Raw genomic sequence first — 16,597 nt, forward strand, 5'->3', positions numbered from 1 at the left:
GAGTACCATCATCCCCAAACACACAAGTTGTAGCTCAGAGCCTGGTTAAACCCTGAGCAGCTCCAGCTGCAATTAATGCTGTTTCTATGAAGGCAAATTCTGTATCGTTACCATGTCATCTCCTTCAGCTGGTCCCGTTTCATGGAGCCAAGTGACAATCAAATGAAGTGAAAGGGAGCAAGACGAGGGAACAAAGTGTTGCATTGCACAATACCTTTAAATAACCCTTTATCAGCACTTACTGCACACTCACAGGGGATCAGAAGGGAGATGAAAGCAGAGAAAGCAAGGAAGTTTAGGGAATTGAGATGCCTTTTAATTGCAGGGAAGAAGTACAGGCTTTTCGCCCAAAGCATGCTCTCTGTCATGGGGAGAGAAGAAGTTTTCAACCAAGCTGACCATTATTTATTTATTTTCAGAAGTTAACTACCACATTTTAAAATCAAATTAAGTGAATGGTTTCTGGTTTTCCCACATCCACTTTCCAAAAAAAAAAAAAAAAAAGATAAACTGGGCAGAGAGGGGAAGGAAAGGAAAAAGGACAAGAAAATCCTCCATAAAAGTCCAGAGTCAGTTTCTTCAGCTTTCAAAATAATTAAAGCCCCTTTGAAATGAAAGCATGTGCTGTTTTCTTTTTCCTGTGGAAAGCATCGGTCATTATATCCACAGAGCACTTCACCTTATCAGTACTGCTCTTCCCTTGGGAATGCCCAAGCCAGGAGGCACTGAGCCAGGAACAAAGGTCCGGAGCTCGGGAGGCCCCTTTCCCATGGCACTGAGCAGGAGCCTCTTCACCTCTACCTGATCCTCTGCACTGCAGATGACTCAAACACAACTAACGCTCCACGGGTGAGCCAGACTTGCTAACAAACACCACAAGCCTTGGGTCAAGCATTTCCCTGCACCCATCCGTCTTATCTTCTTCTGCTGTGCTCCATCCTAACCTCTTGCTCTGTTTAGAGCTTGGACTCTCTCCTCCCACACCGAATCAAAAAACAAAGAGGAAAATAAAGAAAAGCCCTGTGCTCTCTCAGACTCTTCCTGTAGAGTCACACGTGGGAGGTTTGCCAACATCTGCGTGTGTGTACCTCAAACAGAGCTAAATCCATTTCCCTGGGAAAGGATCAGCACCTGGGTTTGCCCAACGCGCTCAGGGAGTGCTCCTGAACCCAGCTGGTTTCTCCGAGAGCTCCTGCAGCCTTTGCGGCGATGAACAACCTACGGGACTGGCGCACGCCATGCCGTTTCTTTGAGTATCTTTTCCTCCTTTGGCACCGAGCATCACTTACTTGCAAAGTGGGAGAATGATACAGCTCCGACAAGGAACATTTCACAAGATATGTGATCACACAAACCCGGTGTTTCAGCACGCGTGCCAGACTCGAGTGGGGTCCGAACATGTTTTGCAAGGCAAACAGCAGAGCTCCTTCTCTGAGCGCACCACCACAACTCCAGATTCTTCCCTGGCTTTGTTTCTACTTGCCATCAGCAAAATCTACCAGCACACCCAAAAACTTCATATTTCCTTAGCACTCAGTTAGGAAACAATGCATGAGCTGAACCCAAAAATCCAGTGCAGGCTGCCGCGGAAGAGGGACAGCACACAAAAACCAACCCCACTCCACCCCCAGTAGCCAAAGGACCTAAAGGGCTTCAGCTACAGCTGTATCAGCTGGGGTAATTCCACTGACAATCAAAGCATCTTTTTTAGATGGATAATAAATTTCCTACTTTGTGCAACTCTCACTTTGTTCTGCTTCCCCTGCCGTGGGTTTGCAATCCAGCGTGGGCTTGTTCCTATCTTAGACAACATCACAAGGGAAAAAATATAGGACAGACAAAGGGATGGAATAAAATCAAGCAGGCAACAAGGCAGGATTTGGAAAAAGCTCATACGCAAAGACCTTTTAAAAAAGCAGCTCACACACAAAGGCATTTTAAAGAGAAAGAGGCAGCAGAAAAAGGAAGTCAAACAAATACATTTCAGTTGGGATTTCTGGTGAAGGTTAATCAGATGGCAGCACCTAGAAATAGATTTTGCAAGTTCTGAGGCAAGGACAAAGTCATGAAGTGATACGTAACTGCCAGTTCTAGGAAAATGCAGGACAAGTCAGTCAGAAAAGCGCAGAGATTTCTAAAAGCACTGACTTCTCAAAAAAGAGAAATCTTACTGCAAGGTTCTGACATTGCCATCACGTGATCATGGCTTGGGAGAGTGACGGGAGGGAGCAGGGAAGCACAGGCACCAGGAAAGCCAGAAAATTATGCAACAGCTAATCAGACCCTAACGAGGCCTCGCTCCAGAATATGGAGGTGCTATTTTAATACAGCTCCCAACTCTGAGACCGAGCTTTGCAGGAGTCCTGGGAATCCAAAAGTCGTGAAATAAGCAGAACCGTTGTGAGAGGTTTCATGCCTCATTAGTGAGAGGATACGCTCACGAGGGAAAAGCCTTTAGATCAAGGAAGGGTTGGTTGGTTGTTTTTAAAGCTTCACAATGAAAATCCACTCGTTGTTCTCTCGAGAGATGCTCTCAGGAAGCTTAATGTTCAGCGCCTTCTCGGATCACCACCGCTTCAATTACCAATATTAGCGCCTTAGACCACAGCTCCTAAGACATCCTTGGAGGGGAAGGGGGGGAAGGCAAGCCCCCCGCTCGCTTTGAGAAGCACCTGTGAGAAAGCCGGGTTGCTGGTCACAGGCAGCAGGAGCAGCACAAGTCCCGTAGCAGCACGGATTCGCAGCGGGACGGTCCGGCTCTGGGGCTGCCAGCTGCCCCCTTACCCTACAGAAGCTCTACCAAAAAGTGGGCACGAGTGCTAGTTTGCCTACGAGGCCTAGATGGTGCTAGTCATCAACTGACAAATTTACAGCAGGAAATCTGCTGTCACTTGGTTCAGAGCAGCTTCCCACCCCGCTCACAACCCACGGCAAAGCTTTGCCACCCAGGTGAACGTAACGCTCTTCGTAGAGACGCCACCCCAGCGTCCCAGAACATGGTGGCACTTGCTCATGCGGGAAGTCGTCACTTCACAGAGGTCCCAGAGACGCTGCAGGATGCCCACGGAGTATTACAAGGCACAGAGGGGCCCACAAATACCAGCTGCCTTTGCTGAAGCTAAAAGGAGCGCAGGAAGGTGGAGAAGTAACTCAGTTCCCAACCTCGTGTTCGCTTTCACACCCAGGCTGCTAATGATCTCGTATTTCTCAGACCTGATAAAGCCTTTGTGCACTCTGGCTTTTCAGCTCTCCGGGTTTCCTCTGCAGAGAGCAGCTCTGCCTCTGCTTTGGTGTTTGCTGATGCTCTCAAAAAGCCACAGATTCACACTGGTTTCAAGCCCTTGTTATTTCTGAGGCTGTGAATGCAAGAGCCCCTGCCTCGAGGACCCGGCAATCTGCACGCTCAGGGTAGATAAGAGGCAGAGAGGAAGTTCAGCACCCTACAGCAGGCACTGGGTGGCTAATCCAGGCCACGAGCCTCCATCTCCACTCCCTCAGGAGATATATGACTGGGGCAAGGCCGAGGCTCCTCAGCAGGCAGCCACAGAGGGGAGTTCACTGCTCTAGAGTTAAATACTTTGCTGAACAGGATGTGCAATGCCCCCATCATACAACAGCTGCTAATATTCAAAGGAACACTCAGTATTTCATTACAGGAAAAAGCAGAATTTCCCAGTTGCATGAGAACTTCACTACACAGCGAGGAACTGGATGCAGTAGGAGAAAGGCTGGGGTTTTTTCACTGACTCAGGTAGGCTTGGAGGAGGCGTCAGGTGCTTGTGGAAGTTAAGCCCTAAAGTCGTGCACCAGGGGATCTCTGGTTATTACACAACGTTGCCAAACTAGTTTCCACCATGTTATCTACACAGTCCTTCTCCTCCTAAAAGCACAATTCCCCTTGTGAAGTTCCCACATCCTGAATAAAATTCCTGAATACAACTCTTAAAAACCTCACTGGTTCTCCTCCTGGCCCAACCCAACAGCACCATCACAGCTGGTAACAACAGGGCAAAGTCAGGACCCATCGCGACCATTTAAATGACATCTAGAATTTCATTTCAGAGCCTGTTGTTTGTGCAAACAACCCAAGGTCTGAAATAGAAGAGGTGAGAAGCAGACTGCAGTGCGCTCAGCTTTCTTAGCAAGGAGCTGTGAAACTGCAGTTGGGGAGAAATTGGTGTAGTTCACAGAGAAAAGCCAACGTTTCCAAAAGCGAACACAGATCTGTGGATGTCAAATCACATATCTGATTTCCCCCCCTCTCCAACCACATACTTTCTAAGCTAAAAAAAGGCTTTATCTGGGTGGATTTTCCAGGAAAGCTGGAAAGGATAAGCCCTTTCTGTATCACTGCCCAGTTCCTGGATCAAACGACGAGAAATGGCACAGCTGACCAGACAGTCACCCCCATCCTCTCCCACAGGGCTCCAGCCAGGGAATTTATCACATCAGCCGAGAACCTTCCCCCAGCAAGGCAGCTGGGAGAAAACACCAGAAAAAGCAAAGTGTTTTACCTGCATAGGCAGCAGAGAGCAGCTCCTAGGAAAGGTGCATCCCTGCAAACAATCTGTCCAAAGTCCATGCTAAAAACAAGCGTCCAGCCTGGGGTTAGGATCACTGAGCCCCGCGGGGCAAGCGACCAACAAAAGCCGATCGCTCATGAGCCTTATTCCTACCCAGAGATGTTCTGCCCTGCTCCTACCGCCCTGCCAGCGGACTGGTGCCTCCTTAGAAAGCTGATTATGAGAAGGTAAGTCATCCAGCATGGCCAGGCCAAGTCAAGGCAGGCAGCTGTTTTAATTTAGCTCTTTTGTTCACTAAGCTTCGCTGTGCCCTTAACCCCTCTGTTCCCAGGGCAGGAGCTCCCCCAGAGCCTGCTCACTGTCTGACAGTGAGGGGAGGCGAGCAGAGCATCAGGGGTGAGCTATTGCCTCAGCTGCAGCACAAGGCCGTGATATACCCCACTTCTTTGCAAGGAAACTGCTTTTTGTGCTTAGCCGTGGCTCCAGAAGAGCTTGAACCACGTCCTGGGACACACGCAAACTAGCAAGGGGCTCCTGTGCTTTTTGCTTCAAGCTTCAGGCCCCAGAAGTGCTGCTGAGCCACCCGAGGGTTCGTGCCTTGCTGGCAGGGCTGCAAACCTCCTCCACCCATTTCCCATTTCCAGCTTCCACCTTTCCTTACTCAGGACCAGGATCTGGCCCAGCTGGTGGCTAGCTGGCAAGGCAGCAGAGGAACGCTCAACTGACCCTCTCTGCTCTTGCAAATGTTTGCCTGTTTTCCAGCCTGTGCGGTCCCAGACCCACAAAGGCCCTTTCCTGTCCTGGGAAAACTCCAGCCCCCGGTCTGCTCCCTGCCCCAAGCCAGCTTCTGCTGCTTAACCACCAGGAAAAAGAGAAACTACGCCAAAAATTACATTTGACCCAAATAAAACTGGATTCTAGAAGGAAGAATCATTAATAAAAATCCAATTCTGATTTTATTGGGGCAAAAAAAGGAGAAACCTAATGATCCATCTCGGAGATATATTTCCACAGGGGCCTTAAACCAAGCCGTGGATTTGTGCTGGCCCTTATCTCATCTCAGCAGATGAGCAGCCAGCACGAGCTCCACGTGGGCTGCAGCTTGGGGATGTCAGTGCTGTCACGCTGCCGAAGATGGAGGGCTCTGCACTGCGTACTGCTATATCCAGAGCCCCAGCTGCAAATTTAGAATTGCCTGAATTTCTCTTTGTGCTCTCCCACGTCCTGCCCTGCTACAACTCCTGTCTGCTTGCATTTCATTTCTTAAAAAGCACTGCTTAGCAACCTGACAGCCTTTTCACTTCGAGCACAAGGCAACCAGTTCCTCCCATTCCTCCTCCAACAGGGAAACCATGGCAGGCACATGGCCCCGTTCGCTTAACGGCACCGTCTGAGACGGAGCCAGGGTTATAACAACCCAGCAGCCCCGCTGACACGAGGGCAGTTTGTGTCACCTCTTGGCAACTCCAGTGTATTTTTGTTCCTGGGAAGACAGAAGGGCCCACGTCCCTCCTGATGCCACAGATCCATCTGTACTTCCACCACAAATGTTTCTGCTGTGGAGTAATATCCTCACTGGAGTAAAGGATAGGTAATTACAGAGCCTTCGGTAAACTTTTTAAGCCATTCATCCAAAGTCCCCAGAGGGAAGCAGGTGAGACTATAATACGCATTGCACAAGAGATACGTATCTAGGGTATTTTATTTTATAAAAATCTCTCCCCTCCCTTTGTGGTTTGTTTAAAAGGAATGGCAAAACAACCCAGGTACGCTGCAAGTCACCGCTGCCAGCGCTCCCAGCCCTGTCTGCCGTGGCAGATCCAGCCCAGGACCAACGTGGACTCTGTGGGAGCTGTTCTCCAGATAAGCTGCTGGAGAACAGAGAAGGGCCTCGGACTAACGATGAGGCACAGCTCTTCTTGCTCCACAGTCTGGAAACATGCAATCTCCGCAGTTGCCTTCGGCTGAGAGCGGAGGGAGGCAGGATGGGGCAGGTCCAAAATGAACAGGGAGTGCTCTGAAAGAGTCTGGAGTGAGGGAGAAGAGCGAAGGGGGACAGATAAAAGCACAAGACGGGCATGAGTCATGTTGGCGTGTGGCCTCCGAAGCGAGCCCTCAAGCAAAGGGGGTGTGAAGTAAATTCCTAGTCAGGCAAAAGTCCACTAAAACAAAAGGCAACCCAAAGTAGGCTCTTGCATACCTGTCTCCTCTGGCCCACCGTTAAAGGTTCAGCATCACATGAACTCGGGCTGTGTTTCTTGCTGGCATCTGGTCACGCGTGGCCAGGCCAGGGCAGAGGTGGGAGCACTCACAGCGCGTTGGGAGAGCGCTCGCTCCCCGAGGCAGGCCCAGATCTCCAGCTAATCATTGCAAAAGCTGCCTTCCTCCCCCGGAGGGGAGAGCTCGCTCCAGAGAGTCAACAGGAGGGCTGCAGCTCTTACACACTTCCACTTGCACACAGAGGAAAGAAACCCCACTGCTGCAGGCAGCGACTTTCCATTCAGCCTACCCACACCTACCCACTTACGGGCTAAGGATGAAGGAGTTTAAGCTGGGATCCAGAAACCAGCAGTCGCAGACCTTTGGGGAAAGTTTGGATCTGAAGTCAAGCAGCGGTGGCTCCAGCTAGTTCTGCTGTAAACCCTGCCCTCCCGCCTGGGGACTGGGAAAGCAAATCATGCAGGTGTTCTCCCAGAAACACGCAACCCGGGCACGCCAGCTCTTTGGAAACCCAACAGCAGATCCATTAGCCGCGGCTCACGCTGCAGCCGTGCAGCTGGGCGAGCCACACGTCGGTTCCCCGCTCCGCTGCGGCTGGAAGCTGGCCAGCGCGCCTTCCTTCAGCTGCTGGCCTGCTTGTTTTCACAGTGAAGAATCCAAACCCCAAGCCAGCTTTAGTAACGTTTCTCCTCCGCGGAAACATCATTCCTGCACGCTGCAGCTTTGAATTTAGAGAAACTTTTGCCATTTATAGGGGCCAAAGGCCTGGGGGCAGAGGACCCTTCTCTCTGGTGCTTGTATAGAGACCCGTAGCATCAGGTCCTGGGCTGGACCGTGGCCCTGCAGCACTGGAACAACAAACAGCAGGAGAAGCAAGTTCATTGTGCACCCTGAGTGCACCAGAGAAACTCCATGGTGGAAGGTGCCCTACCCCATCCATCTCCAATCTCCGCAGCAGCAGCATCTCCTTCAAGAGCATCCCCAAATATTCTAGACTAAGAATAAATCCAGGAGTTTCAGCTCCCTTGCTCCTTCTTTCCCTGAAGTCACACTGCAGCAGCTTCTCAACAAAGCTGGAAGAGGTTCTGAGGAAGGAGCAGTCACCAGCAGCAAACACCTCCAGCCAGACGATGCTGTACCTGGGATGGATTGCTTTACAAGCTTGTGTTTCTTGCACAGAAGTTTGGTGTCTCATCCAGAGATGTTTGTACCAACCCTTAGAGCAGGACACCATATCCATCCCCACCAGTCTGGCTTTTTGCTTCCCCAGAGTCATCACTCGAAAAGGGCTGCAGGGACCGAAGAACAACCTCTTTGCTGTACAAACAGGCCCTCCACAGGGCAGGGAAAAATGGTTTAGCTCATTTCCCCATCTTTATTTTGGGTACAACCCAACACTCCTCACTAAAGCCAGCTCAAGGGCAGCTTGAGACAAGTGCGTGAAGTCCTACTCTGGAAGAGCATTGGGGTAACAGCAGAACAGCATGAGCACACCTGAGCTGAAAAGAGCCTGGAGGCGCTAAATATCAGCTTGAGACATGCTGGCAAAGTCACGTAGAAAGGGCACGCTGCCTAGCTCAAACTCCTGACGCTTATTCTTTGTTTGTACAAGCGCCTAATTCCCTCCCAGATGTTTGCAAAAGCTCGGGAAGTTGGCACAGTAGCAAGGAGTTGGCCTTTAATTAACCAGAAATCAAATACAAAAAGGACGTAAGCAACCTGTGAGCTGCGCTGCTCCCCCTGCCCGGAGCGTACAGCTCCTCCGTGGGTCTGTGCAAGTCGGTGTCTCTCCATACCGCTGTTCTTTCACGCCAGCATGTAAAAAAGGACTTTGCTGGGGCTGCTGACGTGTCTCCTGATCCCCTTTCAACGCGCACCGTTGAGCGAGCTGAACAGACGCGTTTCCCGCCCGTAGCCGCGACATCACACTCCCCAAGGACGCCAGCGCACCCGGCGCCAGTCAGGTGAAAAACCACCAGCACAGAAAAGCAGCGTTAGGGACAACACAACCACCTCAACCACAGCAGTAAAGCCACCCCCAACGTCTGCCTTCAGCCCCCACACCACACCCAAACACCCCCCGTCCATCCCCTGTTCTGCCAGGTGGGCTCACACAGCCGGGTTTCTGAGCGAGTCCGGCCAGAACAAAAATCCTCTCTGGCTGTCTCTGAAGTGCTGCTGGTGTTTCTCGGGAGGCCGGTGTGACTCGGCAGCAGCCCCGGGGATGCCTCACGGCGGGGCTGGAGAGCTGTGAGCACGGGTGGAGGTGACACCTACGCGCTGTGCAAAGGGATCTTGTAAAGCTTGTCCTCTACCCCAGCCCCGCGCTCCTACACACACACACTCACCCTCAATCAACTCAGGTTTCCATCACCTGTATTTAAGAGAGGGACAGAAGTACCAGAAACAGGCCGTGAACGCAGGTCACCCAGATAACACTGGATCTCCTATAATTTGTTAAAGAGAGTCATTTCCCCCTCGTCATTAGTGTAGTGGTTTTTGCACTGTTTGCCCAGCTTCAGGGCCTCCTGGACTCAGCCTTGCAAGGACAAGCAGCAAGACTTAACTTCTGCTGCCGCCCTGAAGCGTCCGCTGGCTGCACGGCTGGCCCCGGTGGATCTTCACGTGTTTGGCTAAGTGGTCGCTGCGGGCAAACTTCTTCTCGCAGGCGGCACACTGGTACGGTTTGACACCCGAGTGGGAGCGCTTGTGACGGGAGAGCTCATCCGACCGGGAGAACCTGCAGGAGAAGGGAAGCACGGTGGACCCAGCCTTCGCTGCTCGACAGGACAGGGAATTTGAGCACCCTGGCACACGGGAGGCGGAGGTCTGTGTCTGCCACAGCCCCTTGGGGTGACCCTAGATGGGTCACTTCTGCTCTGCTCCATCCCATTGCCCAGCGAGGCACAGCTACCCCAGGCTGGAGGAATGGAAGGAAATAAACCCCTCCAAGGGGTGACTCAGAGATAGGAAAGAGGAAAAGAATTCACCCACTGAGATCTTCATTTCTTTCCACTGCTCTTAAAGGACAATGTCCACTTAATTTATTTTAGACTCGCTGCAGCCTTTTGGGAGCTGACAGCCCCAAGGCCAGATGCTTTTTGGGGCATCAGCCCAGGCTGGCAGTGACTAAAGGACCCTGCCCAGGAGCCTGGGTGGAAAGGCTTGGGATGTAACTCCCACATCCAACCAAGAGCATCACTGTTGAGAGGAGGCTTGTTTTTCCTGGGAGAGCACGGGTTCTCCCTGCAAACTCTGAGCATCCCCTTGTTGCTCAGAAGTGAGTTTTCACTGTCAGCCTGGGCTGGATTGGGAGCTGGGGGGAGAGAAGCTGCCTGTGAGCTGGTTTCAATACAAGCCCAGGGGAGGAAAAGCAAACGCACCCAGCCTGGAGCACAGGAGCTGAGGTCTCCATGCTGAAGCAAACTGCTGTTGACAGGGACCACAGGAATACCCGGTGTTCAGACTGCTTGTCTGTGTGATTCCCACACCTGGGGCAGATCAGCTGAACAGCCTGGAAAGTCCCTTCAACCACATGCACGTCCCCACTTAATTCTCCCTCCTTTTTTCCACCTGGCACACACAGATCCAGCCCCGGGGGCACCTGCAGCAAGTTGGCCCACAGCTGGTTTGTGGGTGCCACCTCCAAGGTCTCAACAAGGCCTGGGAGCTGGCGTGACTGCAGCAAGCTTGGCATGTCCAAGTGTCAGGGGAGTGCTGGAGAGGAGGACCGGACAGGATTTACTCCTGTTCTGCCTCTAAGGAGCCAACACAGATGGCAGGAGTATCAGGATGGAAGGGTTTTTCCATCTGGCTGAAACATGCCCACGCAAAGAAGCACAAAGCAGGGAACTTCAGATGTAACCCCAGACTCCCAGCGATAGGATTTCAAGCTCACACCTGGTACAGTAAATACTGTGGCTGCTCACAAGAGGCTCTGTGAAAACAAACTCTGTCCCAAGGCCTTCCTCAGGTCTTCCCTGCAAACCACTGACTTCTTCTCCAGCTTTATTGCGAGAAGCGAGTTCCAAGGTCTCAGCTCCTCACAGAAAGCAGGGCCAGGAGAAATGACAGATATATTTACAGTTAGGGCCACATCTAGAAAAGGGAGCATGGCCTGGAGAACCCCAGCCCCAGCTGAGCACATCACTTGACAGCGTAACTGCTCCCACGGAGGGGGAGGGCAGGGCAGCAAGCGAAGCGGAGCACAGCGGCTCAGTGGCCAGCCCCCAGGATGCCACCGAACAGGCTGGCACCATCCCTTTCCTCCTTCCCAGGAGGAAAAGTGCTGCTTGAGGGGTTGCAGTTGTCCCCTTCCTCATCCCCAGGTTCTGAGCATCAGGTGTGGGAGGGTTTAGTGGTACTGGGTGGTACTGGAAAAGGAGCCGATGCCTATAAACATGCACTGCAGTTGTAATGAAATGGAGGGACAATTGCTGATGGCAAAGGGACAGCAGCTTGGCAAGAGGGAGTCCCAAAATTGGCATTTAGTCTCATACCTTCCAGAGTTTCACCACCCTGAGACAGAAGCCAAAACGCACCATCCGGCGAAACAAGGCAGCGGGCATATGCCAAAGCATTGCATAAGAAACCAGGAAAGCTCAGTGCTGCCAGCACCAGTTTTCTTTGTGATATGCTTTGAGATCTGCTGATGAAAAGTGCTACGCAAGACCTGAGGATTATTAGCCCTTCTTGCCAAAGGCTGTACTGAGCATCCTGTCCCTCAGGACAAGTACACGGTACCAGGAAGAGAACACAACAGCAGAATAATAATCAGAGAAGTGTAGCAAGATTAAAAAGCAAGGTTAATTTAGGGAACACAGATGAAAGAAAACGATAACCACCATCATGTGCAGAGCAAACAAAAGTAACTGCAACATGGAGATATGCTACAGGCCCACAGGTGTCTGAGGGATACAAGCAGCCAGGGCAGGCAAGCAGCACGAGAAAGCAAAGAGTTGCTGAACAAACACAGAACTATGTGCTGGCTCCTGAGGAAGCAGCAAGAGTCCTGTTTCCTGGGACAAATGTTAATGGGAAAAGCCATTTTTTGTAGCCCAACTCTGTCCTGAACTAGACAGAGAAAGCTTGCAAAATTACAACATCACTTGGAAAAGCTCTATTGCCAGAGGGTGTTTAGGCATCCAGTTCAAGGGGGATTTGAGGTGTTACAGAGAGTGTCAGCTACGCTTTCCCAGCTGGAGGTTTTCAGCACTTTTGGACTGAGTGAAAACTGCCCAAAGCGCTCGACAAACTTTACTCCTCCAGGCTTCCTTCCAACTCTCACCTATAACTCACTCGGCAAAGAAAACTTGTGATTTTATCCTGAATTTTCACTAGCCAAGAGCTCTCCTGCATCTTGGCAAGCAATGGCAGGCCTCTGGCAGGGACACCCATTCGCACAGTCCCACAGCTCCCACTTACCGCCAGCCACAGTTGGGCCAAGCACACGTGTAGGGTTTCTCGCCGGTGTGCCGACGGAAGTGAGCCTTGAGGTGGGAACTCTTGGTGTACATCTTGCCGCAGCCCGGGTGCGAGCACTTGTGGATGCGGACGAGGGAAGGGGGGGCTTTCTGATACTTGGGGGTTGCCTCCACCTCTTGCACATCCCCCGGCCCCCCTGGCCTCATGGTGACTGGCAGGGGGGCAATTTTGACATATTTCTGGTCCATGATGGTCACAGGGGGCTGGACCTGAGGGAGGAGAGACAGATTTTGGCCCTGCAAGCTGATTACCAGCTGGGCCACCCTGACACCAGCTGTAGCACTCTGCGCTAGCGGGCTGCCACTGTCCATCTGCAGAGGCTGGATTTGGAGGACTACAGGAATGCTCCCAGCGGCTACTGCCCGGTCACAACCATCCGCTGTCCCTGCAGGCTGAGCAGCATTTGAGACATCTTCTTGAGCCACGCTGGAGACAGGCTGTCCCTCAGAGCTACCTAAGCTGATCTCAGATTTGATCTCGACCTTCCCTCCAGCTGGGTGAAGCTCACTTGCTTCATCTTTGAGGAACTCAGCCTTCTCCCTGAGGAACTCCTCAATCTCCTCCAGGGTGGGAATGAAGTCCTGGGAGAGGCTGCTGCAGAAGTCAGGCAGCCTGAGGTGAGCCTCGCAGACAGCGACTGAGGGTTTTGTGTCTTCCCCCTTCGTGCCAGACAGGGGGAGCGAGGTGCCTTCCGAGTGGCTAGTGCTGCCAGCAAGGAGATGGCCAGAGCCTTCGGGGTGGCCGGACACCCTCTCCCCGCCGTGCCCCGGCAGAAGGGATGGTGGCATGCTGCGTTGCAGAGCGCTGGCAGAGCTCTCTAGCAGGGAAGAGCTGGTCAAGGAGGGCAGCAGCTCCTGGTGACTCACAGAGACCATTTGTTGACTCACGTTCTCTACCCACACAAAGCTCTCGGCTCAGCTGGATCAGGAGCCTCGGTAAGAGCTCAGCTGGAGCTCCTGAGGCTGGGGAAGTCTTCGTTCACCTACAAGGGAACACCACCAAGGTTATTTCCAAATTAAAAAGCAAACAAGAAAACCTCAACCTTTGAATAAAACAGACTGTGCATTAGAAAGAAAACATCAAAACTAGTCAGTGGCCTTTGTTTTTAAAGAGTCTGTTGCTCAAAAAAACACGTGCTAACCATTTTCCTATGCAGGATGCTAACAGGCTGCAAAGAGCTAGATTCCCCCCAGAAGCAAACTTCTCCGGGGAGTTTGTTAAGTTAAAAATACACAATGAAACTCTTCATCCCTCTTCTACCTACGCCAGAGGGCACATGTGTGCTGCTAGATGGCAGAGGGGATGACTTGTGGCTTACAACTAGGAGTTAATTGAAAGCCAAGAGAGGGTGCTGGTTCCTCCACACTGCAAATGTTGGTACAACCACAACCTGACGCAGACCTATCATGGCTGGATTAAAGCTAACTAGTTGGGGAACAGGTAACGAGACACGAGAGTGGCTGCTGCCAAACTGCTTGGGGCTCTGGTGAGCATTCACCAGCAACCCCGCTGCTGTGGTTACGCTGGTTACCGGCGCCCGAGCGGGCGAGTTTAAAGCCAGTTCAGGCAGGTCTGCCCAAGCTCAGTCACTCCGCCAGAAAGCATCGCAGACAGACTGTCTGGGGTCAGCTCACAGGGCCCTCGAGGACACAAACACCACCTTTCAAAATAGGCAAGAAATAGCACAGTATCTCCAGGTCAGACCCGTGCAGTCTCCAGAAGGTGACTTCAACCCGCCAAACCCCAGAGGCCCGGCCGTGCACCGTCCCTGCCCCTGCGAGAGGGCAGCCCCGAGGCTGCACCCTGCTCTGGCCACGCCTAAACTGCCCAGGAGGGCAGGAGCTTTCTGCTTTTTACATTAAATGCAGAAAGTGAGTTTCCAAGAGAAAAAACACCTGTGCCAAAACCCCTCATGGACCTTTTCCAGAGTAAGTCCAGGAGATTTCTGCAGAGCTGCAAACCAGTCAAGCCAGTCCTTGTTATCACTGCTTCCTCAGGGTCCTGAGAGCTGGGAAAGGGAAATTTTGAGAAGCAGCCTGGATGTGATATAAAGGCTCTTCCCCTTAAAAAGAAATAATCCCCACATTGTTCAAAATCTGCGAAGAGCAGGACGCCACATTGCTGGGGGCCATTTGCAGTGCTGCCCACAGCCTGGCTCCAGCACAACTCTGCATCAACAAGTCCTGATGAGCAGAGACCATCGCTGCTGACACGTGAGGTAAGAAAGGTGTCTGGGCCAACCTCAACCTTCAGGCTTCAAGTTTTCATCACAACACAAATCCGTGCTCTGAACCACCACCTTCAAGGCAGCACCCAATTCCACTCCTTCCTCCACACCAATGTTATGATCTCTTTCTGATCTCTGCTTCTCTGACTCTCATCTCCTCTTTCTACAGGCTAGAAAAGCCTTCCCCCTCTGGCTACCAAACACTTCTGTTTACCTCTTCCAGAAGGTCTTAAAACCTGATTTTCCAACAAGGTCTCCTCAAAGAGCAGCTCAGGAACTCTCCATCCCATCAGCATGCCTGCAGGACAACTGAATTAAACTATGAACTCCTCAGCTCAGGAGCCTCATTTAGTGCATACCTTGTAAATTCAGAGTGAACAGTTCTGTTGAACCAACAACACAGAGAAAAGCACAACCAGAGGGCAGGAAGGTCCTGTGGTTAAGCTGCTGGTTTGGGACTGAGGAGATCTGAGCAGGGTCTCCTGCTCCACTGCAGACTTCTCGTGTGACCTTGGGGTAGTTGTTGGCACGCTCTGGTCCTCAATTTCCCATCTAAGCGGGGTACTAGTAAGGTCCTACCTGGCAGAGCGGTGCTAAGGGGATATGTGTAACCTGGAGGTGTGCTCTGATTCTTACAGCCTTTGCAGACACTCGTTACAGATGTCAGTGCCTTGTCAATCCAAGGCATTTCTGCAAAATGCACGTCAGCGGTGCTGTCATCCCAGAGAAGCTACTGCAAGAAAATGGAGACCCGACTTTGGCCTTCAGCGAAGCACACTGCAAGGCAAGGTCAACGTCGTTTTCGAGCTTCACTTTGTATTTCTACTCCTACAGTTTTTCCGATCCCTAAGAGCACTCAATTACCGTACAAAATCAGCAGATGTGCAGTTTGAGCACACAGAGAAAAAGTAATTTGCTCAAGGTCAGCCAACAAGCAGGAGCTGGGAACTCAGCCGAGGGTTACGACTCTCCTCTCGTGACTGAACAACACGAACAAACACCTGTAACCTCTTCAGAGCCGTGGATTACATTCAGGGTGTCCGTGCAGAACCTGGGCTCACGAAGCCTTTCAGGACAACCACACCACTCCAAGTCAGCCACTGGCAGCCCACGCCACGTGTAGGGATAAAGGGACGCCCCACGCTCCCACCCGGCCAAGGACAAGCACGTGTGAGCAAAGCGACCGCTGCCCCCAGACCCCACCGCGGGGAACGGAGCCAGGAGCAGGCTGGAAGCCCCCTGGGCCGAGGAGACCGAGCCCGGCCCGGCGGCTCCCTTCATCCCCGGGGGGAGGGAAAAAACCCAAAACAAACAAAACCCCAAAAAACACCCCGCCCCAGGGCGACCTTGCCCCCGCCGAGCCGCCCCTCCGCCGCCGCGGGCAGCCCCCCGGGGAGCGCAGCGGAACGGGTGTCCCCCCCCCCGCGCCGCCCGCACCCCCTTACCCGGCTCCGGTCCATGCTGGCACCGCGGCTCCCGCAGCGCGGGGGCGGCTCCCGGCCCGCCCCGCCCCGCCGAGGGCTCGGCTCCGGCCGCCGGTCCCATTGGCGGCCAGCGCCGGGCCCCCACCGGGCCGGCACCGGGACATCACCGGGACCCGCACCGAGACACCACCGGGACCCGTACCAGGCTTCGTACCAGGATCCCACCGGGCTCCCACCAGGACCCAACGGGGACCTGCACGGGGACACCACCGGGACACCAGCAGGTCCCCACCGGGCTGGCACTGGGCTCCACACCGGGACCCCACAGGGACCTGCACAGGGACCCCACCGGGACCTGCACCAGTTCCCCCACTGGGCCCGGCACTGGGCCCCGCTGGCTACCCACTGGGGCAGCCCCCAGAGCCCCCCCGGCCCGGGAAGGGCCCACGGGCCACCTGGATTCAGGTTGTCCCGGGTCTGCTGCCCTGTCCGGCGGCTGGAGCGGGTCCTTGGGCCCCACCGCACTTTGCCGTTAACGTACACTGGAAAGTCCAGATTTCTCCAGCAGTTCAGGAAAAAAAGTCCTGGCAGGCCACCGGCATCCATTGGGACACCGGTTTTCACTTGCACAGGAACAGTTTTGGCAGGGCCGTAGCGTCCTGACGCTGCTGCAATAAGGGGCTGCGTGAGGTCTCCTCGTGGCTTCCCAGGGGAGGCCC

General features: G+C 53.1%; 1 protein-coding gene across 3 annotated transcripts; it reads right to left on the reverse strand.

Moving 5' to 3' along the window:
* Positions 1 to 9,102: 9,102 nt before the first annotated feature.
* Positions 9,103 to 15,955, reverse strand: LOC141934721 (Krueppel-like factor 15). 3 transcript variants are annotated; one of them, XM_074850386.1, is made up of 3 exons: positions 15,900 to 15,955; positions 12,168 to 13,209; positions 9,103 to 9,483 (listed from the first exon to the last, which is right to left on the reverse strand). In XM_074850386.1, exons 2-3 carry the CDS (start codon positions 13,100 to 13,102, stop codon positions 9,306 to 9,308), a joined length of 1,113 nt encoding a protein of 370 aa, XP_074706487.1. In that variant the 5' UTR covers positions 13,103 to 13,209; positions 15,900 to 15,955; the 3' UTR covers positions 9,103 to 9,305. The 3 variants fall into 3 exon arrangements, with proteins under 3 accessions (XP_074706487.1, XP_074706489.1, XP_074706488.1); XM_074850388.1 differs by lacking the exon at positions 15,900 to 15,955 and adding an exon at positions 15,034 to 15,068; XM_074850387.1 differs by lacking the exon at positions 15,900 to 15,955 and adding an exon at positions 14,085 to 14,973.
* Between the last annotated feature and the right edge of the window lie 642 nt (positions 15,956 to 16,597).

The sequence above is a fragment of the Strix aluco genome, chromosome 25, assembly GCF_031877795.1.
Source record: "Strix aluco isolate bStrAlu1 chromosome 25, bStrAlu1.hap1, whole genome shotgun sequence".
In the NCBI taxonomy this organism is placed as follows: Eukaryota; Metazoa; Chordata; class Aves; order Strigiformes; family Strigidae; genus Strix; species Strix aluco.

What these genes read in the sequence shown, in the direction of transcription:
- LOC141934721 (XM_074850386.1), bottom strand. Translation starts at nt 13,102, where the DNA reads ATGGTCTCTGTGAGTCACCAGGAGCTGCTGCCCTCCTTGACCAGCTCT. An exon ending in TGGCCCAACTGTGGCTGGCG is followed by an intron (nt 9,484 to 12,167) that starts GTAAGTGGGAGC and finishes CTTCTCCTGCAG; the next exon opens with GTTCTCCCGGTCGGATGAGC.